Source organism: Prinia subflava, chromosome 5 (genome assembly GCF_021018805.1).
Source record: "Prinia subflava isolate CZ2003 ecotype Zambia chromosome 5, Cam_Psub_1.2, whole genome shotgun sequence".
Lineage (NCBI taxonomy): Eukaryota > Metazoa > Chordata > Aves > Passeriformes > Cisticolidae > Prinia > Prinia subflava.
The window spans coordinates 38,555,047-38,581,829 of record NC_086251.1 but is presented as its reverse complement, the minus strand read 5'-3'; the positions used below and the strand labels follow the sequence as shown (position 1 = coordinate 38,581,829).

The following is a 26,783-nucleotide window of genomic DNA, read 5'->3' as shown; positions in this document are numbered from 1 at the left end:
TCTTTCTGAAATCTTCAGCCATTGCTTTCAAATTCCAAATTAGAATCATTGATATATTTTCCTGCTATGAGGGGAAATTAATATTTGGTAAAACAAAAATAATCTGTGTCACTGAGGTATCACTGGAATCAGACAAAATGTTGGTGTTACAACCCTTCTTATTTGGGTCTTTAATTCATCAAGGCAGTCTGGTTTTGAATAGACTCTCTTAATTCCTCAGTGTTTTGTGGGAAACATCTTGAGCACAGTTAAAAAGACATGAAAACTGCCTTTCTTTCCCTAACATATTGGTTTCGTTTTTTGTTTAAATTGTTACAGCTGGCTGGGTGATTATTAAACTAAGTTCTGCTCTGCAGTTCAGGGTAGCAAACAGTTCTGTGTTGAGTGCACCAACTCCCTGCAACAGTAGACTAATGAGAGTGTCTTTTGTCACTACATATATGTATTTTATGGTTCTTCTGTAGAGAAGAAATGGATCCCAGTCAGATCCAATGGGTTAACAAAAGAAAGTGAAAAGAAATAAAGGTTATACTCAGGGCTGTAATGAATATAGAAGATTTGCTGGAGTAAGAAAAAAGTTTTTAAAAGATGTGTTAATTTTTATATATTAAGAAAGGACTGTTGAAAAGACAGAAGCATTTGTTGACTGTTCCTGAGTGGAACTGGATATGTTGTCATGCCTTTCTTGTACTGTTCTGTATCAATCAGTGAAGAGGTAATAAAAGAGTTACAAATTTCTCTGTTTAGAAGGAGCTTTCATCTCCTGAAGAAAAATGAGAAGTTACTTCGGGAACTCAGAAATTTGGACTCAAGACAATGGTAAATTCTTTTAATGACTGCCTACTTACTTGTTTTAAGTGTGCTTTTACTCAAATGGCTCTAATTGCAGAGATGTGAGAGTTGAGCTGACTTTTTAAATAGTTTTTTAAATTATTAATGTATTTTGCATTGTATTGTCATTTTTTCTGTTATATTGAAGTTGCCTTGGTTTTGTTTGTAGGGTCAAATTCTGCACGTAGAATACCATGAGCTAAACAAATTTCAAAATAACTTATAATTATGAGCATTTGTATATGCATAACAGTTAATTCTTTAAAAACTTTGATGTATTACTTTGATATATCCACATTTTAAGCTTTGGTTGATTGTTTAGCTGTGTCAAATGGTCCCAGTATTTGAAGACATGGACTCTAGTTGGAATTGTAGCACACAATTAAAAACTGACTTGTTTTTGTAGAAGTTGAAACAAAACCCAGCGGAAGTTGTAGAAGTGTGAGAAACCATCTCCACTTGTTCCAATGTCTAACAACAACCTGTCAACAGAACACATTTAAATGGGTGATCTTTAAAAAACATGTGGAGATTCTTCATTGAGTTGCACAAGCTGCATTTTCACAGTGTTTAGAAGGCACTGTTGTTAATAGGCAGTGCAGTGTGGATAATGCCCACATTACAAGTTTTGCCCATATCAAAAGCCCACCTGTTCCTTAGCAATTTGTACAGTACCATCCTGCATCTTAGAAGTGATGGAAGGGGTAAATGCTGCTCATGTATAGCAAAACTTTAGGCTCTAGAGAAGATGACACTAGAAAGGACAGAATGAGAATATGAAAATATAGGAGTTATCCAAAAAGAAGCCATATAATTGTACTCTAATTCCAGTATGCATTTTTTATGCTTTAAAAGCCATACTCTGTGTGGATTGCTTGCGTATTTTAATTTCCTGTTAGTTAAGGCACTGTCATGCAATGACCATTCTGTTTTACAGCCGAGAGACACACAAGATTGCCGTGTTTTATGTTGCTGAGGGACAGGAAGATAAACACTCCATTCTTACGAATACTGGGGGAAGTCAAGCCTATGAAGATTTTGTAGCTGGTCTTGGCTGGGAGGTATTTATTAAATGTTTTTATCCTAGGTTTTTTTACAAAGACAATTACTGATACCTTCATATATTACAAGTCTTTGGCTCTTCAGCATTACTCACAAGAACTGAAATACACCAATTTAAAAATGGGATTTAGAGAAGAATTCCTGTTTTAGTTTCATTAGCAATACTAGCCATTTAAATTCAAGCTCTCAACAGCTGAAGAAAGTTTGTGGAGGCAAAGATAATACTTTAATGTGCAGTCCTGTACTTAGCTTTCATGGACTGATTAGAAGGCATCTTGATTTCCCTGTAAGCTTGTGAAGTGTTAAGTCCATTGAAGTTTGAGCTTTGCTCAAATTCGGGACTTCATAAAGTACAGAAAAGCAGCTTCTCACATACTCTCCTTCCTGCCTTCCACTGCAGGCATGTATCAGTTTACACACTCGTTCAACTTCTCTTCCAGCAGTCAGAAATATTGTGGTCTACCCCATCATCTGTGTGGGCCTACAGCTCTTTAGTCACTTGTTCAATACTGTCACAAGGATTTCCTTTTTTCCATCTTTCTTTCAGATGCACAGAATTAATTACCACTGTAAAGTTCAATTTGACACTGTTGCACAGAATACAGAAATGGCTTTTGGTCCTGGTTGGCTGTATAAAAAGCTGCAGGATTTTTGCTCCTCTTGCAATTGTGCTCATCAGGAGTGTCCACATGAGCGTCTATCTTATTTGTTCTTTGAGCTTCTTTACTCCTTAGGTATAAAAGGACACTACCTGATTAACTGTGTGGATAATGACTCTGACTTTCCCACAGGAACAGAGGAAAACAGCTCCAAGTCTGCTGAATTTCATAAATATAGATGTTTATTTCCCACATTCAGGAGGGAAAAAACCCAACACTAGTACCATAAAATATCCTTCTTTAGTGGTTTAATTTTCTTAAGCAGTATTAGCTAGTTTAAAGAGTTGCTAATTTGGATTAATATTCCGTAATGAGACAACTAATATTTTAACATTTTAACATTAAATTCTGCATCCTTTAGTATCAAGAAAACAAATATATCCCATGTGGGCAGAGATTAAATGTATTCACATCTGAAAAACAACTTTTTGTAGTCAATGTTTTAAAGGTGAAACAGCACATTAAACATGCTTAACTTATTTCAGTGTCAGACTATTTCCCATTGATCTAAGACTTTAAAACTTATTTACAAACAATCAGTTAGTTTCCTGTGATTTTTTTTTTATATTCAGAGGATGAAATGGTCTTTATTTCTAGGTAAATCTCACAAACCATTGTGGCTTTATGGGAGGACTGCAAAAAAACAAAAGCACTGGATTGACCACTCCATATTTTGCTACCTCAACAGTGGAAGTAATGTTCCATGTGTCAACAAGAATGCCTTCTGATTCAGATGACTCTTTAACAAAAAAGGTAGGTGTCTCTGAGTAAACAGTGTTCTCTTGGTAATAAACCTACAGAAATTAGAGTCAAAGAAAATCCAGTAACTTTAAAAAAATCCAACACAACAACAAAATACCATAAAATACCATAACATCTTTACCTGCTAGGTTTGTGTATTCTCTGCCAGTTTCTAATTTTACCATGCTGGTGATTTTTACCATCATTGTAATTGTTGCCAAGAACATATGTAAAGTGGGGGAAAGTGTAGGGAAGTAATGGTTGGTATAGAAGAAAAAGTATTACATCTGAATGATATCTTAGTACTTTTGAAACCTTAGATGCCCGTTAAGAAACATGGGGTGAGTACTTTCTGAGATGACTTTATTTACCTAAGGGGCATGTGCAGGTTATTAACATAATTTTCCCTTAAAAAAAAAAAAAAAAAAGGTTGAAAATATGAAAAGAGTGTTTATTGTATATAAGGTGTTTTGTCCTGGAGGAGGCATAGATTCTCAACAGTGATATGATCTCTTGTAGCTGCATGAAGGAAAAAAAATATTTTCTGTATTGGTATTTTTTTTCTTTAGAATTTAATAAATTCCACATTAGTGATAATAAGTTACAGTCTCGACCATGTCTCCTATTATAAATGAACAATTAGCTACCCTCAGACTGTCCCCCCTCCTGCATACATGCATCTTCAGATGTGCTAATCCATTCACTAGACATGTTAATGAGCACTGGTTGAAGTGTAATATTGGAGGAACTGAAGCTGGTTGACCTCAGCATGGACTTTAATACTTGTAATTAAATTAGATGGTAGACAGTTAGTAAAGAGAGAAATAGCCATGCCTCTGGCAAGCTTCAATTATTTATGACTTCTTTTTCTTTGTGTTCAACTTGAAGAAAAAATATTATTGTTCTTACTACGGACTGACTATGAATTCTAACTTCTCACTGTTCCATCTCAGGTTGTTTTGGTTGGTGTGGGGTTTTTAATTAAAAATGCTTTTACTTGTGTGCCTATGATGCTGCATCCTTTCTGTTCTTTATTTCCTGAAGCAGAGTCAGGATAATACTAAGGTTGTTAAATGATTTATAGAAGTGGTTAATAGCAAAAATAACTCATTTTAAAGTTAGATTGTTGCTACTGTTTTAGTATAGAAGAATGTGGGGGGGTCTTTTTAAGATGACTGGCTTCTTTATTTTTTAAACAAAAACCTGGTTTTATAAAACACAGCTTGTAATTAACTTACAATGTTTGTTTATAATCTGCTTGAACTAGATCATTACAAACGGTTGAAAAAGGGGAACACAGGTCACAGTAAAAAATAATTAATAGTTAATAATTTGAAAATGCTGTGGACTTCAGCAGAACACAGAGGCAAGATCTCATGTCTGTTTCCAGAATCATGTCATGAATGAGTGTTTTAGGTAGGTCAAAGAATGACCAGCCAAAGGCATTGGCAAAAGCAGATCTAATATTCAAATAAAGGTCTGACACAGTTCATTGGCAAGGTTCAGTTTACTGCCTACTGGATGCTTAAAGCACACACAGAAAAGTCAGACTAAAACATACAATCAATCGATCTGAAACTAAAATCAACCAAGGATGATCTGTGTGTAGGCTGGGGATGAATAAAGGGTAAGGATGGGAAAAGGTAAGGATAAAAAGCAATGAGGAAGATCCTTCTAGTGAGTCACAAGGTTCAGAGTGGACCCACTTGCCAAACTTAGCCCCAGACTTGACTGACAGTTTAGGCTTAAAGCTTTTACCAGCATGTAAACTTAACAACACTTAACATCAATTTAAACAATTTAACAGAAGTTTCTATAGAATTTACTGTAGCACAACAGTAACTCACTTATAGGCCTAACTGACTTACAAATCTACAGTACTTAATCTGAGAGCAATGTTCATAGTACGGTTGCTATAGCACATTTACACTTGCATGCACACAAATCTAAAGGAGTATGTACTTATATACCTGTAAACAATTCTCCTTGAGTTCAGTGAACTACTCATGTCAGATGCCTTTGCATCTTCTCAGCAAATGAAGGAGTTGATCCTTGAGCAGGAGAATCAGCCCAGTCTCCATTGTTGGCATTTGACAACAATCCTCTGAGTACAGCAAACGAGTTTACTGCTTCTGAGAGGTGTCCCACTCAGAGGGAGATTGCTGGCTGCAGCTGACTTCTGGTCCAGGAGAGCTCAAAGGGTCTCACTTCTAACCAATGTTTATAGGGCTGCAAGAGAGTTGAATTTAGTCACAGTAAGTTTCCATTCTGTCCACAATTTGTGTTGGTAACTTTCTTTGAAAGTTCGATGACAACTTCAATTACCAGTTCCACTTGGGCTATTATTCATGCAAGATATACAAGTTTCCAAGGTTGTTAATTAAAAAACAGGAGCTCATTAGATAACACAAGTTCCTGGGACCAGACAGTGTTTCTGATACACTCAAGAGGAGCTCAGCCCAGGTGCTGTTTGTTAAGGCCAAGGCCTGAAGAGCCTTTCCAAGATGATAGTGCAGGCCAAGGGGTTAGGGAGGGATACACCACCACAGAACACACTGCATAAGCTGTCCTTGCCAGGCAAGGTCCAGTGCTGGTCCAGGCTTCCTGAGACTCAGCTTGTGAAATTGTGTCAGCTGGGCTTCTTAACAATTCTGCTTGCCCCAGGCCTGTTTCTCTCCTGCTTTACCAACAGTCTCACTCATCAGTAAACTGGAATATTTGAGGTCTGTATGGATATGAAGACTCTATCAATAGATTGAGATTATATTTATGGCTCAGCTACTGTTTGACTGCTTAATCAAGCTACTTTATTTCTCTGTGGCTTTCTTTTCTATTTGTGCTCAGTGTGTTGATTTTGTTCTTTTTAAGCACATCTTCCCAAGAACAGAGGCTTGTGAGCCTCTCTGTCTCTCTTCCCTTCCCTAACAGTTTTTGGCCCACTCCAATCAAACCTAATAGAGACATGTTTAAAAGCTGTTCATTTTGTGTATGTTTAATGATGATAGGCTAACTAAGGGAGACAGACTAGGTGAGATTTTAATGCTCCTACTCAGCAAGTAAAGACTTCATGGGAAGAAGCATTAGATATCAAGGTCCCAGCAGCAAAGAGAGATGTTAAGAAATTCACCCTAAACTTGAGAGAAACATCAGATGAAGTTGACATCCTGGGATAAACTAGCAAGTGCTATCAGGAGACATGAGTAGGAAAACAGTCTTAATTCATTTACTGTTTGTGCAACTATTCATGCTGCTTGGACTGAACATTTCACCAAAAAGATTGTGTTTTATGAAATCAGCTCACACAGGCTATCAAAATCACTTGAGAGCCATGTAAGTGCTAACAGTTCTAATTGTTCTGAGTGCATATACTGTTTGTGACCTTCAGAGAAAGGTTGAGATTTGAGCTTCTCTACAGGTCTTTCATGTGATTTTTTTGTCTGTTTTATTCAATGGGAGAAAACTAAGCAAACTTGCAGTAGTTGGCTTCAAATGGCTGCTGGTTTTTATATTGTAAATGTGCCTAGAGGTACATGATAGGTTCATCTTATAAATGGAAATTAAATTAAATTAAAACTAAACTTCTTCCTGCCAGTTGAGCCACTGTAAAATCAAGATTCTGCTGTTTCGGGGGCTAAGCCATTTTAAAACCGATTTTCCATCAGTCTTAGAGAGTAGTAAATTAAACTTTTAAGTTTCTTGATAGCCCTGAAGCATTTGTTTCTGAAGATATGAACAAGAAGAAAAAAAGACATGACTTCAATAACTGATGAAAAACGTCTGATTGTGTAAAGGAACTTAAGATTGAAATACATATGTAAAATAACTATTTAATTTGCAAATAGAAAATAAAGGTTTAATGCTGATAATGCAATCCATTCTGATTTTCTTACAATTAAAGGTTCAACTAAAAAGTATTTACACTAACCTTACAAGAAAAAGCTTGCAGAGAAAATGAGAACTAAATAATGAAGACTCATTTCACAGAATGAGAAAGGTTGTAGAAGCACATAAATGAGCTGTCACCTGTCTAGTTCCTCCTTCCTTAGGAGGAACTTCCTAAAGGAGTGAAGGCATTGTAAATGAGAATTTTATGCATACAGTATGTAAATAAAAAGTAGTAATGTTGTTAGTGATCAGAATACTAATTCATCTTGAGCTTTTGATGTATTACATGATTCTAAGTTGTGCATGACATGAGTCTAACCACATAAAATTGTTACAGCTCCCAGTACTTCTGGTTTTTTTATTTGCTGTTATGTTGCTAACATGTGTTGGGATCTTGAAGATTTACAGATATAAATTATCCGTACAGTACCTTTCTGAGTCACAATTAGATACACATATTGCTAAAAAACCAAACCAAACAAACAAAAACCCCAAACACACCATAGTTTTTGAGACAAAGTTTTGTGAAAGATCCATCTAGAAGGTACATGCACTGTAGACAGTAGTGCTGTTAACATTAAATGGACAAAAGTAGCTGCGTAAAGCCATTACTTCATATATCTCTGCTCCTTTTGTCCTTTTCCTAATAAACACTTCCATTTTTGTAGAAGAAAAAAGTTGAGGCTAGCTGTTTTATCAGAATAAAATATAATAGCTTTTTTCTCCCTCCTTTAGGTAAGTGGGTATTAGAAATTACAGTAATTTTGGCAAGAGTTCAAGGGTTAATGTAACAGATAAATAAAAGGAATTTTCTGTAAATTGAGCCCTGCATTATTTCACTTGTCTTGCCTTTCCAAACCTAACTCATTTAATTTTAAAAAGTAAATACTTAAATTCTTCCTGACATTGTGCTTTGCTTTTACTATCGTTTATTACTTCAATTATACTTGGTATCACTTAGAACAATCTGCCATTTGGAAATTTCAGTATAGCCTGCAGCTTAGTTTAAAGTCTGGCTGCTATTGTAACATGTACAGCATATGACACTAATGTATCAAAATTAGATTTGATCATCCCTCCTGGTTATATTTATTTCACGTTTCTTTTGTATTCAGTTAACATAAATGTATTAGGAGAGCTGACACATGATGATGGTTATAGAGTAAGAATATTTTAAAGTATTTTGAGTTAAATTTGAAATTTCAGGTAACCTAACAGTTGGTCATTTTTATATATTTGTTCTAATGGAGTAGAGTTTCAAAGCAAGCCTAAGAAAATCTGTTTGTCTCTTTTATCTCCTCAGGGCTGTCTTCCCGACAGCTCAGGTTTAAAATGGCTAAAACAGAGCTCTTAATCTCTTTCTCATTGCCACCTTTCTGGATCACCGCAGATAACATGACCATTGTGCCTGTCACTTGTGCCCATAGCCTAAAATCATCTTTAATTTGGTCCACTTTCTGGATTCTTACATTCATTCTGTGCTTACGACTCTTCTTTTTCCCACCTAACATTTCTTCTAACATAACCTTTCCATACACACAGTTAAAATTTATTCTCTGTATCGTAAACTGTTGTTTTGATTGCTGAACCTTCCTTTCTCTGGTCTTGACACTTTCATTCTTGAAGAATGCTAATATAAACAACATTTTCCTAATCTTTAACACCTTCTTACATTTGTAAAACACCTTCTTTGCATTTGTCCATCTCCATTTTGTGCCATGTCTTATGCTTAGATAATGAACTCTCTAGGGCAGTTTGAGCTGCATTTAGAGTGTTAGAATACTGGTGTGTAACCTATAGTTCCAGGTGTTTCCAGTGTATCACCAGTTGCTGAAATCTTTTAGGACTTTTTGTTATTTATATTATTGCAGTGATTTATGTCTCTGGTACTAATTTGCACTTTGTTAGGCTTACTGTGATGTATGCACATAAGAAGTTGTAAATTCAGGAAAACAAGGTCAGGAAATTAGAGTGAAGACAACTGGTGGTGAGTTTTGAATAACCATTAACAGAGAATTCAGTCTTGACAGCTGTCTATTCTGTGTGCACCAAATCCCATTCTGTTAGATAACACTGGGACCACACCTTCTCGGGAAATCATGTTTTTGTCTGTCCTTAAGGTTTCAATGAGCAGAGGTAGTTGTAGCTCAGTATCTTTCTCCTACTTGTGTCCGGGACACTGAATTCCGGGACACTTCCAATTCAATACAAAGAAATAAAGAATCTAGATTAAAGTTGAAAGAGGTCAGGCTCTGGTTCTCCTGTAGTGTAATAATTACAGTGAATGATGGATTCTCAAAATATTTGCTGTGCTTACAGGACATCTTGGTTGTTTAGCACTGCTGTATTTCAAGGTCCTCAAATGAAAAATTGAAAAGAAATCTGAAATTATTCTTTCTAAAAGGTTTATGCAAAACCTAGCAGATGAAATAAACTGGGAAAGTTTTTCAAGTCAATCTCAGGTATCAGATCTCTTCCATGAATCAAGTGTTGTTGATGAGTCAAGTTACCACCATTTGTGCTTTTTCAGCTTTCTTGCTTAAAGGAAGTTTTTCTTGCTGACCAACACGAGGACATTTGGTGGAGGCAATAAGGAACATTGTGTTAGTAGTATCAGAGCTTCTTCTGATCTAAATTTGAAAAAAGAACAGAATGACTTATCCAGAACTTAGTTATTCTCCAGACATAATACAAAATCAGCAACATGCAGCCTTGTTTTCTTGTCTATTACTTTTGTCAGTCATCTGACTACCTATAGTAGACACAAGGTTTTGATCCTGAGTACTTCTCTTGTTGTTATATACCACCATTTATTCTTCATACCATAATTCACCTACTTGCATCCTCGGATTTTGACTCTTAGTCCATTACATGTCACAGAGATGCCATTCTGCATTTTACTCAAACTATAGGTCATTGCCAGATCTTTTTTGATAGTAATCGTGAGGTGAAATACATTTGACAGGACTTGGAACTCTGAAATAATCTGATTCATTTTCCTTTTCCTCTGAAGTTGTTTCTGTTTTTCACCTGGAATGTATTCTAACACATATATATGAGTATTAAGCAAACTTTGATATTGGAAAGAAAAGTCACTGATGGCTTCAGTACACTTGGCATCCAAAAATATAAATCCCTTGTCTGTAATCCTGCTGAAGTAACCACACAGTGCACTTTTATCACAGCAAAATCTGTTTTAATCTAATGTGAAAGCATACATCAGTAGTGATGCTCCATCTGCGTAGCTTTCACAGAAGTGCAAGAACTCGTATCCTATCTGACTAACTGCAGGTATCAGTAACAGGTAGACAGGACAATCTTTGATAAATGAAATGCAGAGGCAATGATGCCCTCAAGAAGCTGCAGTATCTAAACTCTCTATATGTTTTGGATTTTAAAGCTATTTATTTGGCATGTACTATCACTATCACTTGTTTCTAACAGTCTGTGAGTGTATTGTCTCTCAGTTTATTGTCTCTGAGTCCAAAGATGGCAAAGTAAGGAAAATTTCTTCTAGTAAATAGTTTGTAGTGAATAGTTTTTAGTCAATAGTAAATATTGCTGAATTATGAATGGTGCGGTGCAGTGCAGTGATGGTGTATGGGCCTCAGTTCTGCTTTTTGGCAGTTGGTTCAATGAGTTCAGTCAGTGCTCCAGATGGCCATCCCTCAATCTAGGACCATGTGGGTTTTTTACATTCCACAACACTTCATGTCCAAACTGATTTGCCTCATGCTTTCGTTTGGCTGGGCAGCCTCATTCTCCCTGAGCTTTTCACTTGATTCTAAGTGCGAGCCTGTCAGTCCCTGATACCTTATCATTGTCATATTTCAACAGCTGGTTTGACTGTCACTTCAGTAAGGAAGCAAAATGGGATTTTTTTTTTTTAATCTGAGGTGTAATTCCTCACTGACTTCTCTGGTGATGTAGCCAGTTTAAGATGTGACAACCCTACTTTCCACTCCTGTCATGCCTCAAAAAAAGGTGCCAACATGTTGTTTTCTTGGGCTATGTCTGAGACCAGCACAATGAAATGAGCTGAATTTAAAACAAAAACCTGGCATATATTTTTCCCCCTTGGGTCATGTTTGTGATCCATTTAAAAAATTATCTCGTGCCTGAAGAAAGAAGTCGGTTTACTGTGGCCAAAGGAGAGGAGGCCAAGGATAATGATTTGTTAGACAGCGATGGTAGAGGAGAATGAAATGAAGCTGAGCCTTGTGTAAACTTCTGGCCTGATGAAAATCAATGGATGGAGCTGTTCTAGAGCCACAGTGCAGGGTTTCTTTAATTAATGTTTTGCTACAAAACTAAAAGGTAAGAAGGAGAAGTTGCTTTTCTGGTGATTTGGGGGGTCTGGAGGGGTTTTTTTGTTGTCTATTTTGGGGTTTATCTTATCAAGTCCTCCAAACTATAGCCAGGAAAGAAAAAACAACTAAGTGTGCTCCTTGTCACTCTCTTACTGCTCTTAATGACTTTAGTGCTTTCTACAACTACATGAAAAGAGGTTGTAGTGATGCTGAGGTCAGTCTTCTCTCCCAAGTAACAAGAGACAGGAAATGGGGGCAGTTTAGGCTGGATATTAGGAAAAACTTCTTAACAGAAAGAGTTGTCAAGATGGGAACAGGTCCAGCATTACCTGGGGTAGTGGTGGAGTTGTCATCCCTAAAGGTACTTTAAAGATACATAAATGTGGTGCTTAGTGACATGGTTTAGTGATGGACTTGGCAGCGTTAGATTAACAGATGATTGTGATGATCTTGGAGGTCTTTTCTAACCTAAATGATTCTATGATTCCAAGGTAGGAGAGGGTCTTTTATGATATTTGTCATTGTTAAGTTATCCAGGGGTCCTTCAGCTGCTCTTTGTTGCACATCAGCCATTCAGGTTGCTGTCTGGCTTTATTGTAATCTAGTAAAATAAAGCTCAGTGTAGTGAATGTTGGTATAACCAGTTCTTTTGCTGGATTGGGTTTAAGTGTTGGTGCAGAAGTGTCCCTAAGTAAGTGTTGTTCAAAATAATTCCACCATCTACTCAAGGGGCAAGAACAGCTGGCTTCAAAGGCACCACAGCCATTTTAGAGTAGGTGTTTATACAGTCTGATCTAGACAAAACAAATTACTTGTTGAGCATCAAAGAGATAGGGTATTGAAGCCACCTGTTCTTTGCCCAGTCCAACACTGAAGAAAATCCTTTTTTTAGTTGAAATACAACCCTGTTCTTCAGTGTGATACAATTTAAAGCTAACAGAGAAGAGCAGAGACAGCTTTTTGGTTGTTTTCCTTTTTTTTTTTTTTTTAGTCTGCGACTGACAACTGGTGTAGGCCTTCAGATAAGACAAAGGTAGCATTCTAGGAGGTTTTGTAAAATAAGCAAGTGAATAATTGCAATTAAATTTTTCTGAAGAGTGTGCATGTGTTTTGCTTTTATTTCAAGTGCAATTGTGTTTTAAAAGCACTATGGCAAACTGTTGCTTTTTTATATAGAATAGATTCTTATACATGCTCAGAGTGGTATTTGTATGTTATGTGTTAACAGCAGTTCACAGTGCAGTCCTTTGAATAATGTCAAGGTGATTGTTTGACAAATTCCACCTACCTAAAGCTGTGGAAACAAGCTGAAAATGGGGGTGAAGATAATTGTCAGTAACTGGTGATGCACTAGGAGATAAAAAAGGTTTTCCGGTTTAAATTTTCAGAAATAACTCTTACAGGAAAGAATCTCACATTTAATAATCTGAATGTATTTGATCAGTGTACATAAAGCCTTGCTACATGATGTGAACGTTTGTTATCAGATGATAATGTTTATCAGAAGGAGTATTTTGGTTCTTCAGTGCAGGTAATTCCAGAGTGTTCAAGGAGTTCCTCAGTCTGGTGATATGATTACATCTGAGGATGCAGCATGGATTTGGAGGAACCCATTCAGCCATTCTGAGCCAGATCAAGAACCATTTCATAGTTTGTAGACGAACAGGGTGTTATTTTTACAAAGGTGTCCAGGTTTCATGGAAAATGAGCATTTATCTTAGTTATTCTGGGAGCTATGGAGAATGCAGTAGCTATGTTCCTTTAAAAGCTTTTTGTTTGTAGTAGGCAGTTTGGAATTTGGCTAGAATGATGAGGTAAACTTCTCAGATATGTAACTTTTAAACAGATCTCCATTCACATACTTCAGAAGTTCATACAGAATTTAGTAATTTTCTGCTGATCAGTGACAGCAATCTTGAACACATTTTAGTAAATCAGGTTGAACCACTCTGCATTCTTGAGATAATATCAACAAAATTTTAGCTTCTTTAGCTTTAGTAGGAAACAGATATTCACATATCTGTTGATTTAAATAGAAATTAACACCAATATATAAAAATACATAGCACAAACCAGTACTATCAACTAATACATTGAAATTGTAAAAGAACTGTTGTGTAATTTGGTTATTTTACTCATTTGTCTTCATGTGTTTTTAGTGGGTTTGTCTTTTTAAATATGTACATTTAATATAGCTGTATGGCTAAAGAATATTAATTAAGAATATTTAAACTGATGGTGTTTTATCCCTGATTTTCCAGCTAAGACATTTAGGAAATGATGAAGTACACATTGTCTGGTCAGAACATACTCGAGATTATAGAAGAGGAATAATTCCAACAGAATTTGGTGATGTTCTTATAGTTATCTATCCCATGAAAAACCATATGTTCAGTATCCAGATCATGAAAAAGCCTGAGGTAAGGGGTTTTTTTCTTCTGTGTTTCCTTTATGTGTTTAACACGAACTGAGTTTTATTTAGAATCTGAGGTTTTGGTATAATAGATTGATCCAACAAGGTGATGTCTTAAGCATGGACAGTTGCAGTGGTGATAGGAGGGAAAAGGAAGAGCTCAGTAAGGACAGTGCATTGTAAAATAAGTAGATTGAAATTGCAAAGGCCTGATGCTGTAAAGCATATCTGCTAACAACATAATCTGGAAACAAAGCTAGAATATTCTCTATAATAATTTAAATATTACAGTAAACTTTTTTATTAAATTTGATATATAACCAAGGTAGTTGAATAATGGCCTGTTCCAACTTCCTCCATCCATGTCATATTCCCCTTTTTTCCTCTCAAGTCTGTTTTTTTACATTCTTTTTAACTCCACACAAGAGTTTGGAGATGAATTCTGTAAAGCAAGACCATTCAGCCCTTAGGCATGTGAACACATATTCTTTCTAATGACTGTTCCTCAAATGTCAGTGCTGGTCCTGTTCTTATAACAGTGGTTTAGAGTTGTGAACACTAAACTGACTGCATAAAAGTAATTATGAGCTTTTGTATTACCCAACTTCTGTGTGTGATGTCACTTGCTATGAATTTCTATACTTTATTAAAATTGTTACATGCACTCATATTAATAAATGAGGTATGACAGAAATAGGATTACCTCATTATGATGATTACCTCTGTCTATTGATAGGCATGAAATAATAATCAGTCTTGTTGGATTACTTGTATTTTTAAAAAATGAGTATATTCTTTCTTTTACTGGTTTAGCTACAAACAGTTGTATTATTTGGAACATGCAGATTAAGAAGGAAAGCAAAAACTGCTGAAAAGAGGAGTTGTTGTTAGTCCAAAAAGAAGTCCTTGTTTGTGAAAAAAGTGCCTTCCATCAGATTTCAGTGTTCTCAAAACTACAGTAAATGACTAACAGCAAAAGTAATACAGGGATCTAAAATTTTGCTGCATTTGTTTCCTCTTAGCAGGAAGAATACTTAGTGTACACTCTGCTCCCTTTGCTGAGCTGATGCACAAATTTTGCTGCTCTTCTCCTGCTTTATGTCAGCAGCTTCAGAACTTTATTCACATGTACAGGAAATGAAGCTACTTAATACTGAATGTTTGGTTTGGTTTGTTTTAATTGCAAAATGATGATTGCTTAGAGAGAAATGTTATGCCAAAACATAAGATCTATCTGTTCTGTTCACCTTTTGCGGGCTAGGTATTCTAAATATTGAGGTTTTCTACTGATCTCACAAATAGGGGTTTGCAATTAGACTCCAAAGCGGCAAAAATTTAACCACAGATTTCTTCTGTAAAGGGCTTATAGTCTTTTTGTTTAGATAATATAGAAAGGAAGAACAGAAGAAAAAAAAGAAAACAGAAGGTGAGGGTCAATACACCAATAATTGTATGATACTTTCACACTGGATTGATCCTTATAGAAATGTTAATAACTAGAGCCATGATAAGAAATATTTTGGAATTTGAGTAATTAATTCTTTTGCTTCTCACCATCTATAATTTTATCATCTAGCCTATCAACCTCATAAACATCATATGCATGACTGTTCCTCAGATTTTTGCAGCAAATGTTGTAAATGGTCTTTGATGAGACATAGTATTCAAATAGTTGCTTAATTTTTTTTTCAAATGCTGTGTTATCTGTTGCCAAGGATATCAAGCAGTTATATGGCTGTATATTTCCACAAGAGAAAAGGTCTGACTTGCAACACAATAACTGGTTTGATTATCTAGCAATGAGTAGGGAAAAAGACATATATTTTAGTGCTCTATTGTTAATGTTGATTGCTAATTGTTACAGCTATGATCTTGTCTTGCTTTATGTTGAACTTCTTAATTTTTTATTCAGGTTCCATTTTTTGGTCCACTCTTTGATGGTGCTATTGTGAATGGGAAAATTCTGCCTATTATGGTTCGTGCAACAGCTATAAATGCAAGCCGTGCATTGAAATCATTAATCCCGTTATACCAAAACTTGTATCCTTTCACTCAAATGGTTTCCAAGGCATATACATTCCCTTGCAGTTCTTCAGATATGATATTCATGGTTATTTTCTTTTTTTTCAGATTAATATAGGGGAGTTTTTTAATGGTGATGATGCCTTTAGGGAACTTAAATCCATAGAAGAGCATTCAGATGAAGACCACCTTTTTTAAATCAAATAAAGAATAGATCAAGTGCTGAAAATTTGCCTGTTTCTAATATTTTGTCACATGGACTTGTCATTTTTTGTTACCGAAATTATTTTAATGACCCTTTTGTGAGTAGTCTTTCTAAAACAGCAATATCATTATGTTAATAGATATTAATAATCTTTCTTTTTCAAGATATTAAGTATTTATCCAGTATTAGTGTGACGTAGTTTTATTTTCTAGTTCCAAGAATGCTGCCTTCCTTCAAGGTGAGAAGTTTAATAAACTTCCATCATACGGATTTTGTTATTCAGCTCAGAATACAAAGTTGATGTCAAAATCATGTTCATGTCTTTGTAAATGTGTCAGAAAAGGCTGTCTCTTTTCTGTTGTTTCTGTTGTTGAAACTGAAATTGTATGTTTTGGAGGGGCTGCTCTTGAAACGATAGATTTATCAACCATAAATAAAAAACATAAGGTAAGTCAGTCACTTATACCCCTTTCCTTACTTAAGATTGAGTTCTGTTAGTTAAATCAACAGGTTAAAATCAACCTGTTAATTAAATCAACAAGAAATTTTTGAATTTCATAAACTGAAAGATACATTTAAATTCTAATCCAGAAGAATTCCCTGCTTAATTTCTAACCAAGCTGTAAATACTAGTACTTGTTCTGTGATAGATTGTTGCTAAAATACTATTTTTTCTATGGCTGACTGTAAATACTTGCAGAGTTTTGGATTAGATATGATGAAATGGATTTACAGATGAATGATGGATGTGTTTTATGTGATCACATTAAGTGATGTTTGTGCCATTTCTGTAGATGACACATGTTGATTCATTGTATTTTCATGTTTGGAAAGGTCCGATCTTTCTGTCATTACTCAAGTAGTTTAGTCAAAGAATTTAAAATGTATTATCATCATCATCATCAACCATCAAAAGTGATGGTTTAGAGCATTATATTGATGTATAGTGATGAGCAATTGGAAAACAATTTGCTTTGAAATAGTAAACTTCCAGTACCAAAAAAACTGACTTGTATGTTTAAACTTCACAGAATATGAAAGGTTTATTAAATTCCTTGGACATAACTTGCCAGCTCAATGTCTAGGAATTGACCAGTTCCATGCTGTTGTGCACTGCATTTTTAATTCAGTTCTAGAAATTGTATTTTTTAATATGCATCAAAGCACAGCATGTCATTTATGCTGAATTAAAATGCTGAAATGTCTCCTAGTATGGTTAGCATGATAAGTGGAAAGCATTATGTGTATTTGATTTTAGATAACATTGGTTGGTGGGTTTCATGTCATCACTTGGTAATCTTGGTACCAGTGACTGGGCACTGATATTAAAGGGTGCCTTTGCTAAGTCATCGTTCTTTTTTATCTGGCTTGGAGTATCTTATATTTACTGTTCAGTATAATAATTTAAAAAATAAAATGGGGTTGGTGGGAAGTTATTTAAAAGCTATTTGCTTGGTGTGAAATTAGAAAAACACTCTACAAACTTTCCTGCCTTAAATTAGGCTTTGATTGATGGAGTCAGTTGTGTCAGTGCAGAACAGCAAAAAATGCTAAAATTCAAAGTCTGGTCTAAATCTCACTGGTATAAAAACCTCTTGATTAAAAATGTCATGGACATGATTTTGGTGTTTAACCCATGGCCAGACTTGAGGTCAAGAAGGAATTTCCCTCATACAAGAATTGCTAAGAGTGGTGGATGTTTCCTGTAACATGGACATGGTCTGTTATCTAGGAACATTTGAAAGTTGAATCTAATTATGTTCTTGTGATAGTGGGGAGTTGAAGACGTCAAGGACTGTCTTTATTGTCTTCTGGTTTTTTTCACCTGGGATATTTTAGCTATGGCTGCAGCAGTTCACTTCTGGCTTCTAAGTTTGTAATGGATTAAAGGGTGTGGGGAACAGGCATATTTTGTGGTCTGTAGTTAAATAGCTTTTCTGGAGACACTACCGGAATTAATGTCTCTTGTGGAAGACAGACAGGATCCACTAATCAAAGTAACCTTTTCTTGTGTTGGAATATTGCTGGAGCAAAGAGAAAGAGGGCTCAGAGTGGTGAAAACAATACATTTGAAGAGGCAGGGAAAAGGGAACAAAAAAGCTATTTTTTAGAAAGTACACAAAATGGAAAAGTGAAGCTAAGGGTCAAGAATTTCAACAAGTCCAGGACCAGTAACAGTGTCAGTGAAAGAGAATCCTGAAGTGATATTCTTGAAACTGATCTTCATTTACTTACTTAGGAATCTCTAATATACTGAGCAATGCTAGTTTATTAGGAATTTGAATGATGGTTAATATATATCCAACTTGAATGTGGATGTCAAGGACACAAGGGTACTTGAGATTTGTCAAGTAAAACAGGTGTCAGGCACTACATTTCTGTATTAGCCCTTCTTTTTACAATAGTAGACCGGCAGGAATAGTTAATTTCAAAGCTAGAATGAGTGTATAGATATCTCTCTGCCTCCAGGTGTGTGGTTTGTTTTCTGATACTGTGTAATACTTGGTGGGCACTTTTTGACTTAGTAGGGAATTAAAGATATATATGTAGGCCTGTGCTTATCCATTTTTGATGAATATTTATAATATCACATTGTAGATCTTGTGGTGGTGGATCACTGTAAACTCTTAATTAAACTGAGACTGTGTCGATTTGCTTGTGTATAGGATGGGAAAAAATTGGCAGAGTTTGGCCCTCCTACTTCCAAGGGGAGCTTATCTACCTCCGAGACAGTGCATTTTCTAAGTGCAGACCTGACTGAAGAAATCAGCTGTCATTTGTAATCAGCAGGGATATTCAGTCCTTTTCACGTAACCTGATTGCAACTTTTTCCTTAATGCGCTGGTCTGTTAATCACGGTGTGGCAGTGGTAGTATGTGTGAATGGTATAATAATGGTTGCATGGATACCAGAAATTCTGGTCATCTCCCTCTTACAGTCTTCTCCAACTTTGAGTATGTGTTGTACGGTCTGAAGTAGCTTTCTGAGACTGACATATTCTGTCAATCACCTTCCGCTTTCTGACGTTATTTGGACATTTCTGGTAGGATACTTAGATAGCAAAACAATTCAAAGATTTTATTTGGTTAATGATTTTTGAAGATTTTATCTACTCTGTGGTTTTATTCTTTGCTCAGAATACTATAATGTGTTTCCATATTGTCATGTTCAAAGATTAAAAATTTACTAAATTTATCAGCAAACATTAGTCATGCATGGCAGGTGTCCTGTTTATTTGATTCTTCACACACTCATTGCTGCAGTTGTGTAAAGAGAATATTGCTATTTTGGGTGGAGTTTTTGCATTGGGATGTGGAATTTGCTTTAGTTTCTCCTTCAAGGATTCTCTGGTCCCCCAAGAATTTTTGGTGGCCTGGCTGTCTTGTACCAGTACCCCCTCAGGAACAGGTGGCATACATGCACAAGGAAGCAAGTGACAAACACAAAATACTTGTTGTGTCTTACTAATGAAGCAGCAGTAACCCCTCTCTGTCTCATAGCTGATGTGTTTCTTCTCATTTCATTTGCCATTGTCTTAAGTGCATGCTTCTCTTGAGTATGCTCAAGCTGCACATATGCTAGGGGAACTTCTAACACTTGTAAATGGAGGTATAATAATGCGACTAAATGTTGAGAACAATTGTTTTCACTGTGATGTAGAATAAGAAGGCCAGTACTTAGAGATTGTTAAATACTCTTTATTTGGTAAATTGCATTGAAATTTTTGATATGAAGAGTTTTATTCATGGTTCATGTCTCAGACCTAGCACTTTGTCACATTCTGAATTCAGAATCAACCATGTGTGGGAAATGGACCAATACTAAGTATGTGGAACAATAGAAATTGTAGCTTCATACAAAATTTTATTTGAACTTCATGAATAAATAACAGATGTCAGGTAGATGCCAAGAGGTACACTGTGACATAGTAGGCACCTTCAGTGATCCAACTTTTTACAATTATTGCAGCAAAGCAGGACAAATACTAGAAACCTTATGGGAGTGAAATTGCAATTGTGAAAAAATCAGTGTCACTTCTTTCATTGTACATGAGTGTACAATGATTCTTGAGTGTTGACAATTATTCCAAACTATCTGCACTTCAGTGCAATTCAGACACTTTCTGTCTTACATAGTATTCCGCTATTACAGATGCTAAACACACAGTAAGAAATCCACTTTAACATCTTTTAAATCTGAAATTTATAGATATTTTAGAATACCTGGAATATGCATGACTGTTTCATCCTTAATCATCATAGCATAATTTTCACTTCATTCTAATAATCTGCGAAGTCTTTGACCTAGTGCCAAGAACTGGCATTTCTTTTTGGAATTTTTTTTGGTCAAATGAAACCAGTTCATTTAAATAGCAAAAAATGATGCTGCTTTAATTATTCCATCTAAAAATGTTATAGAGTAAGTCTTAATCTGAATGATTGGATAAATTAGTATTTGTTACCAAAACTGAAAATTTTACAACCTCCTAGCTTTCTTGATTTTGTGTGACTAATCAGTTGTTACTTGATGTATTGTAGCTAATCTTTAGACAGTTGTCTTCTAGAGAAAGGGAAGGTATTAACCCCATATGGTGCCTGACAAAGCAGTAACTTATTTATGAATAAAGTAATGTCTATGAGAGGTTTGTTAAAAGTTTGCTGTGTATTAGAAACCATTAGAATTTTTTTTGATCACTCGAAAAAGGATTTTTTCTTGAGGTGATACTCAACTGCCTTTATACTCAATAAAGGGTTTTGTTAGAACTGGTAATGTTGCTGTTTGTTGTTCTTGCTTGACCATCTCCTGCCTCAAGATAAAATTGCAGGCCTTGGACAAGTGAAGAAAGTGTTCTTTATTAATGACATACAGTGAGCAAAGGGTATTCTTCAGATTTCTGGCTACATTTGTTTCACTTAATTAAGAATATTTGTTGTATTTGAATTTTCAAACTGTAATTCGTGAAGGTTTTGAAGATTTCTCACTAGTACAGAAACTTAGAAGTTAAAACTGGATAGCACTGATTTTGGCAGTTCCAGTTTCCCTTTCTCCAGGAAGTTTTCTATCTTAATGCTGCATGGGCATCTCCAAGGAAAAAAGTTAATAGAGTGGTACTGCATCAATGACAGCTGTGTATCAAAAGGGAGAGGCATAAGGGATGCTTGCTCCCATAGTTCTGGAGTAGTGAAAGGAATAATGCATGAAATTAAGATTGCTCTTCTAATATTTCCTAGTTAAAATTTTTTTCATCTGCCATATGCCAAGAGTCTGGAAAGTTTGCTGTATTTCTGGCAATACATTTTTGATACAGGACATTTAATAAGGTTTTAACATACCTGTTACTCATTTTTTTGTCATCATAGGTGAGAAGATACCAACATTAAAATAATGCTTGATATACTTTCTTAAAACTACCTTACATGTTTTATACAAATTATTACAAATTTCAGAATTTCAGTGAATATTTATTCCATCCCTGACATCTACTGTTGTAGCCTTATCTGATACAATTTCAAGTAAGAGACATGGATGAGTTCATCTTATGATCCTTACTGCTTTTTCCAGAAGAAAATGCAGTTATTTCCGAAATCTGTTTTACTGTCTAGCAGTGACAATTGTTTTCCTAGTTCAAGCAAGACTCATAAGGTACAGAATATGATGTTCGGTCTTTCCTTTTCCTTTCCTAATTCCTTTACTTTAAATTGCGTCCTAGTTCTGCTGACAACTTATTTGATATTTTAATAATTATAAATGTGATTGATTAATTAAATGCCTGCATACAATGGTATAACATGAAAAACTGAAGCTTTCCAACACGTGTAGATGTATATGATTGTTTTAATGGACTGTTCAGGTATTTTGGTTTTAAAGAATCATGTAACAGTTTCTCCGTCCATTATAAGAAAACCTAAATATAAGAGGAAAGTCTTAGATCTCTGTATATCTCTATAGAGTTGTGTGTGTCTCCTTGTAGGTATGCAATGACTGTAATAGCTATAGCTTTACCTTTACTCTACTTTTCCTCTGAAGTAATACATCAAATTAATGTATTTTCCTGTGATTTCACAAGTATTTTTGAACAAAAAGAGGCTGTTATAAGGAAAATTGCTGGGAAAATACCAGAAAGATGTAATACCAGGTTACTTGTATGGCCATGAATGGCTGAAGTGCTCAGAATGACAAACCACTAATGCCAAAAAAAAGCAAAATGCACAATACTTAAATAACTGCTGCATTTAAAAATGTTCAAGATCAATGTTTTAATATGTTATACAGGAAATCAGTACAGTTTGAAATATCATATGTAAAGGAATTGGCACAAGGCAATACAGTGCAATAGAATAACTTCTGTATATAGTAACATCGTGTTGAAGTTTGCCCAATTAAAAAAAAAAAAAAGGCTAAATGAAAAAAGAGCTAAGATTCCAAAGCATAAATTGTGCTATTTATGTTCGTTAAGTATGGTTTGAAATCCTGTCTTAGGGACATCTTGCCTAACTATATATCTCATGCTGCTCAGTAAATGAGAAGAGTATTGATTGGCATATGCTGCTTAAATCGATCACCTTGACAGCCAGAATTACAGTAATCTGTCAGTATTAATGACTATCTTTCAAGCCTTGATACCTCTCCTTTGCTTGTCTTGTCTTGCCTCAGTTCTGTTTGAAGTGCATTTTCTTGAAACCTCTGGTTTTGTCAGAGTAGGTATTTTTGTAGGGTTTTTTGTCCCCTGAGTCCAATTTATTGGCTTCATCATGCAATTAGAGTAAAAATGCAACACCAGGGAGCAAAAGTAGGCAGTGTCTTGAGTAACAATTGGACCTCAGAGGTAATGCAAGCCTGTTCTCAGCCATCATTTATTAGTTACCTGTTGAAATAATAGGATTGTTTTGCAATGAATAATTCCAAAACATCACTTTAAATGCCTTTGATTTTAGCCACTAGAGACGACTGATTGAGCCAACATTTGTGATAGGCTTTTAAACTCTTGCCTTAGTGTTTGTCATATAGACACTTCATATAACTGCTGGAGAAATACTTGCAGATGTGTGTACCAAGCTGCTGTGTTTGCTACATTTTCATCTAGTGAACATAATTTCACAAAATTTCACCTGGTTGTCATGTATTTTTAATGTGAGGAGTAAGCTGAACTTACTTAAGTGGCACTGTCTTGTTGATCACAACTCTTTGAGTGTGATCATCCAGACAATTCTTGAGATAATATCAACAAAATTTTAGCTTCTAGTAGGAAACAGATATTCAAATATCTGTTGATTTGAATAGAAATTAACACCAATGTATAAAAATACATAGCACAAACCAGTACCACCAAATGGTCCATCCACCAAATCCATGTTTCTCAAATTTAGCGACCAGGGTATCATATTGGACAGTGTCAGATGCTTTGCACAGACCCAGGTAGATGACATCAGTCGCTCTTGCCTCAAGTACCAGTGCTGTAACACTGTTGTAGAAAGCCACCAAATTTGTGCATGATTTGTCCTTAGGACAGCCATGTTGGCTGCCTCCAATCACCACCTTTTTTCCCAGTGTGTCTTAGTATAGTTTCCAGAAAGGTCTTTGCAGGCATTGAGGTGAAACCTGGCCTGAAGCACATATTAAAGGGATACAGTTTAAGCACATGGGTTTAATCATGCTGTTACTATCACAAAATATCTACAACATATTTCAGTTCGCAGTACAGCTTTATTTATTAGCTACTCCTCCCTAATGAAATGCATGAGACTCTCTTGAAAGTGGTAAAACCACAAAATATCAAGTTAGCAAAACTGATTGACTGTAGTAATGTAGTTTTCTACTATTAATTACACTTAAAAAGACCTGAGTACTCTGTTGATGTAGTAGACACTTACGGGGAGACTCAAATCTTTTTGTAGTGTTTGGAAAAATATATTCTAGATTTTTTACTTCTATGTTCTTTCATAAATATTATTTACCCATCAGAAGAAAAAATATTTGTTCTACTGATTTCTCAACAAATTATGAGTAGGCTTATGCCAGTGGCATTCTGTTTAAGGGTAGGAGGGCAATGAGCTATCCTGAAAAGCAGTGACCTGCATTATCAGCCTCCTAGAACTTCTGAGTCTGGATAAGTCAGTACAGATCCCTTGAGGGAAGGGAATTTTTCTTCTTACAAGGTATTTTTAAGGGAGGAAATTTTTGTATGTTGTAAGCTGAAAGTTAGTAGTGGAATCACTTTAATTATAAAATGTGTTTCTGAAGTCTATAAATCCCTTTTAAAAAATTGCAGGGAGAAGGCTATGAGTCCTTAAACTGGAATGAGAAAGATAAACTAATCCAATGTTACACAGAGTTGATTGCCTTGTGTGTAACACAAAGTGACAGGTTTTTTGTTAATACCTACTTAACCTTATTAATTAATTAAACATTTTGGGTAACAAAAGCCCTTTGTTAAAATGTTAAGACTCTTGCCCCCTTAAGGTGTTAAAATTCATACAGATTTCTTTGTTAGCTCTCACAAGTCTGTGAATAAAAGCCTGGAAGATTAAACAATTTTTCCTGACATTTCTAAAATGTAAAGAAAGAAATACTTTTAAACTATTTAAGCCCTGGTTTTACATTGCAAAAACCAGCATTGTGTATTGATTTAATCCTTTTCATAAATTCACTCTTATAACAAATAAGGGATGCACAAACAACTTGCAAGGTTTGTATGTTAAAACATGAAAAACCATGTTTATATAAAAACAAGTATGTGGCATTCCATGTTTGATTCTGACATTTAAATTGGTGAGAAATGTGGGAGATTATTTATAACAACCAAAACTGGCATAATGGTAATGGTTGTGAGATAGAGTGATGCTTTGGGGTGAGTTGAATATTGGCAAACTGTTTCTGCATCATTCTGCATGTGATAATCAAAACAGTTGGGGCATGCTTTCAGGGCCAACAGAGGGATTAGAAGATCATAGGTACCAAAAAGGAAAAAAATACATTAATAGAAACAAGCACATTGGTTGGCTTCATCCTTCTACAGGTCTGTATTTCAGTTACTGAAAAAGGGCTTATATATGTATAATACCTGGCAGTATGTGGAAATATCTAGCTGAAGATGGAATGTACTTCATGTAAAAATATTCATCAGGGCCAAAATGATAACAAAAAAATTATAGTTTATTCTATATGTGCCACATAGTAAAAAATGGAGTAAGCTAACATAAAGCAAGGATTAAAAGTTAGTGTTACAGTAATTGGAGTTACCATATGGCAGTCCGAAGGACGTGAGTCCTAATCATAGCCTGGCCAATCAAATTAATCTCAATATACTTTCTAGACATTGAGAAAATAGTTTAATTGCCGATTAACTGCACCTGAATAAATCCATGGGTAACAAATACATCTATCTCCTTCTGAATGCTTCTCCTCCCAAACACAGAAGAATGCATGCTATTAGAAAATCGTTTCATTTCAGCTTGCTAAACCATAGTTACCATCCATCTGTTCATGCCAATTGAGGAAAAAGGTCAGTTTTCAGCAAAGCCATGCATTTCACAGAAGGTATGTGAAGTGAAATTTCACAGGGGACATGATGGATCCTGATTCCTAGTGATAAACCTTAGGGGCCAGCAGGGTTGGCATATGGTTCAGCATGATATGAAGGCTTGGGTTCCCTGGCTTCACTTCTTTGGCGTGGAACTGATAAAACCTGGCTCTTAAGTATTGTTTCACTGGACACCAATCACGGGCAGCAGGAACTGCCCACTTAACTCTCTGTGGGAAGGAAGCCCAGGGTGTGTTCACAATAGTACCATTGTAGTGCTGCAGACTGCTCTCAACAGCTTGACAGCATTAGGGAGGAGGGCGAAGGGGCTGCTTTACTAATTGCTGTTCAAAATATAAAAAGAAGGAAATAATTGAAAATTCATATTTGTTTTCTCCGTTTAAATAGAAGCCTGACTTTGAGCTTTTAAAATCAGTCTTAAAATTGACTATACTGCCCTCCAAAGAGGCTTATAAGCAGATTATCTGCTACTGGTACTGCAGCAACCCAAGGTAAAGAGAAAACATTCTCATCAGCTATAAAATTTTTAAAAGGTAGTGGTAAAGTTCATTAAAGTACAGATTGGAATTAATGACAGAATTTCTCATTAGAGAAGTTTCCTTTGTTACTAGTAGTGTGGAATGGCAAATGAACACATACCTGCATGTGCAGTCTTTTTACTGGACAGTATTTAGTATTAATATAATTTTTATTTGTGTAATTTTGCAGTTTGGAGTGATTTCTTCATGAAAAGGCATTTACTGTTTTTCTCATCAATTAATATGTCTATATATGCAGAGAAGGTATTTAAAGTAGAAATTTAAATACTTGAATATATGAAAACAGTGAGATTAAGCATTCATGTTAATACCAGAGAAGAGAACTAGTTTTGCTTCTGTATTCTTTACACCTATCAACCTTAATTACTTGAGTTAAAAGTGATGTAATGCTGGATGTCAGAATGAGGATGAATACCTCTCCCAACATCAGGAGTTAGTTTGTGGGGTTGCATTTCCCCTCTGGCCTGTAGTATTCCACGTTTGTTGAAGTCATCACTTCAACTCACACCTTAACTTCTTTCGTTGGTATGTTTGGTACAGCAGCTTTAATAAACTTCAGTCCCATGGCCGGTGGC

At 35.5% G+C, this 26,783-nt stretch overlaps 1 protein-coding gene across 9 annotated transcripts in view; it reads left to right on the top strand.

The window, feature by feature from the left end:
- RALGAPA1 (Ral GTPase activating protein catalytic subunit alpha 1) overlaps positions 1-26,783 on the top strand; it is a 132,307-nt gene that overhangs the window by 83,103 nt on the left and 22,421 nt on the right. For all 9 annotated transcript variants that reach the window (XM_063398918.1, XM_063398917.1, XM_063398916.1 and 6 more), the window contains 5 exons: positions 748-819; positions 1,769-1,892; positions 3,150-3,305; positions 13,750-13,908; positions 15,814-15,941. In XM_063398918.1, the coding sequence (XP_063254988.1) occupies positions 748-819; positions 1,769-1,892; positions 3,150-3,305; positions 13,750-13,908; positions 15,814-15,941 (639 nt within the window). The remainder of the gene's footprint in view (positions 1-747; positions 820-1,768; positions 1,893-3,149; positions 3,306-13,749; positions 13,909-15,813; positions 15,942-26,783) is intronic.